This window comes from Trametes versicolor (genome assembly GCF_000271585.1).
Source record: "Trametes versicolor FP-101664 SS1 unplaced genomic scaffold TRAVEscaffold_119, whole genome shotgun sequence".
Taxonomy (NCBI): domain Eukaryota; kingdom Fungi; phylum Basidiomycota; class Agaricomycetes; order Polyporales; family Polyporaceae; genus Trametes; species Trametes versicolor.
The window spans coordinates 1-1,764 of NW_007360439.1; the positions used below are offsets into that span (position 1 = coordinate 1).

Genomic DNA, 1,764 nt, shown 5'->3' on the forward strand with positions numbered 1-1,764 from the left:
GCGGCCGCACAAGTGTCTGAGCATCAAATTAATCGTAAAACATGCACTCTATGCTTGCGTGAACACAGCACCATCAGTTCAAGAAGTGCAGCTGGCCGGGACGCGGGCCCGCATACAGCTCGCCGCGCTTGAACAACTCGTGCGGCTCCTCCGGCAGCTCCGCCCTCGCCTCCGCCTCCTTCGACACCCACTTGTCCGACTTCGGCCCGTCTCGTACGTGATGCGGCGGGTACCTCTCCGGGTCGACCTTGCTGCTCCCCCGCCGCTTCCCGATGTCGTTCCGGCCCAGATTCGGCGTCAAGCCATAGTTCAGGTGAGTCGGGGCAGCGAGCAGCGGATTGAGCTTCGCAGCGTCGTACTCGGCCTGCGAGATCGGCTCGAATGTGAGGTCTCCGCTCCTCAGTGCACTCATGAGCTTCGAGATTCGTGCGAGCCCTGTCACATCGCTGAGGTCGGTGAAGTACACGCCCTCGGGCCATCCCACCAGCTTGAGGCGATGCTTGAGGTAGATGTCCTCGCAGAGGCCGCTCACCGTCCAGCGCATCGACACCTTCGGGTCGCGGTGTCCTACGCGCGTCACTGGTGCACACACGGCCGTGAGACACAAAGCCAACCCGGAGTCACTGATGCGCTCACCTAGCTTCTGCGTCAAGCCCTGGCGAACCTCTCCGCGCATCGCTATCTCCCTCCTCGCATACGTTGTGCCGATGGTTTTCCCTAGCGAACGAAAGGCCGGCTTTTCGGGGCGCTTCTGGCGCGTCATCGCGACGTAAAGGCGTCGGGGTATGGCAGAACGAAGGGCTGAGAACACTCAAAGTAAGTATAATGTTTTCTCCAAGACACGAGGACATTGAGCTTACAAGCGATTGCAGCAGATCGATCACAAGACACGGGCCCTAGAAGAGAGGCAAAAGGATAACTTCGCAGAGGACTCGGAGGAGCGTCCCCAGCAGAGTACAACCACGAGCGCGAGCACAAACCGGGGCGGCAGAGAGTACGAGCTCGCGTGCGTCGATAGACTATATCCAAAGTAGGTGCACCCGCTTGCACGTCTCCATCCGCACTAACCTCACGACAGGCTCCATCAACTCACCTAGATCTCGGCCTACCGCTGGAGCAGTCGCGCAAAACCTCCGCAGCGCAGTAGCCCGCCCTCCTTGCCGTGCTGTGCCTCGCTTCAGCGCGATCTCCAGCACTACCAGGTACTCTCTTGGGGTTTGAGATCACGTCGCGCATCTCCGACCGTGGGTGCTGGCCTCGAGGAGTCTGAAACTGGGAGGACTCGCATACCGCATCTCCCGCGCGCGAGCCGTCCGTTCGGCAACAGGTGCATGCAAACGGAAACTACCAAATGCGGCGAGTGATTGCTGACGTCGCGTCCCGCCCTCCGCTCATCTCACTGCACTCAGGGACACCCAGACGTGGGCCCGTCTCACCCGTGCTCTTCTCGCGCCCGCAGCGATCGTGTCGGCGACACGATCTCCATTCTCCCGGGCGCGAGTTGTATTTCTCAGCCATACCAGCGGTAGCTCTCCGCAGTTTCTCGGTCAGTATTGCTCTCGAGCCCCACTGGCACGAAGCACGTGTAAATGTACGGGTCCCAGTTCGCTAATCCACCCGTTTAGTCTCGCCCGCTTTGATTGTGCTCCCACCAACGTAGCACCAGGAGGTGCTATGCCATTAGCTCTGTCGGTCCTCGCTTAAAGATGACCCTGGAGGGTTTCATGGGACACCGCTGTCTGTGGCCGGCCACTGGTGCCTTCT

At 60.3% G+C, this 1,764-nt stretch overlaps 2 protein-coding genes across 2 annotated transcripts; both read right to left on the reverse strand.

Annotated features, from left to right (window-relative positions):
* Positions 1 to 73: 73 nt before the first annotated feature.
* TRAVEDRAFT_54721 (uncharacterized protein) lies at positions 74 to 763 on the reverse strand (the record flags this gene model as incomplete). The annotated part of the gene is made up of 2 exons (XM_008047664.1): positions 74 to 579; positions 637 to 763. 2 exons carry the CDS (start codon positions 761 to 763, stop codon positions 74 to 76), a joined length of 633 nt encoding a protein of 210 aa, XP_008045855.1.
* A 403-nt stretch (positions 764 to 1,166) lies between these two features.
* On the reverse strand, positions 1,167 to 1,546 carry TRAVEDRAFT_61648 (uncharacterized protein). The gene has a single exon (XM_008047665.1). It carries the CDS (start codon positions 1,516 to 1,518, stop codon positions 1,345 to 1,347), a length of 174 nt encoding a protein of 57 aa, XP_008045856.1. The 5' UTR covers positions 1,519 to 1,546; the 3' UTR covers positions 1,167 to 1,344.
* Between the last annotated feature and the right edge of the window lie 218 nt (positions 1,547 to 1,764).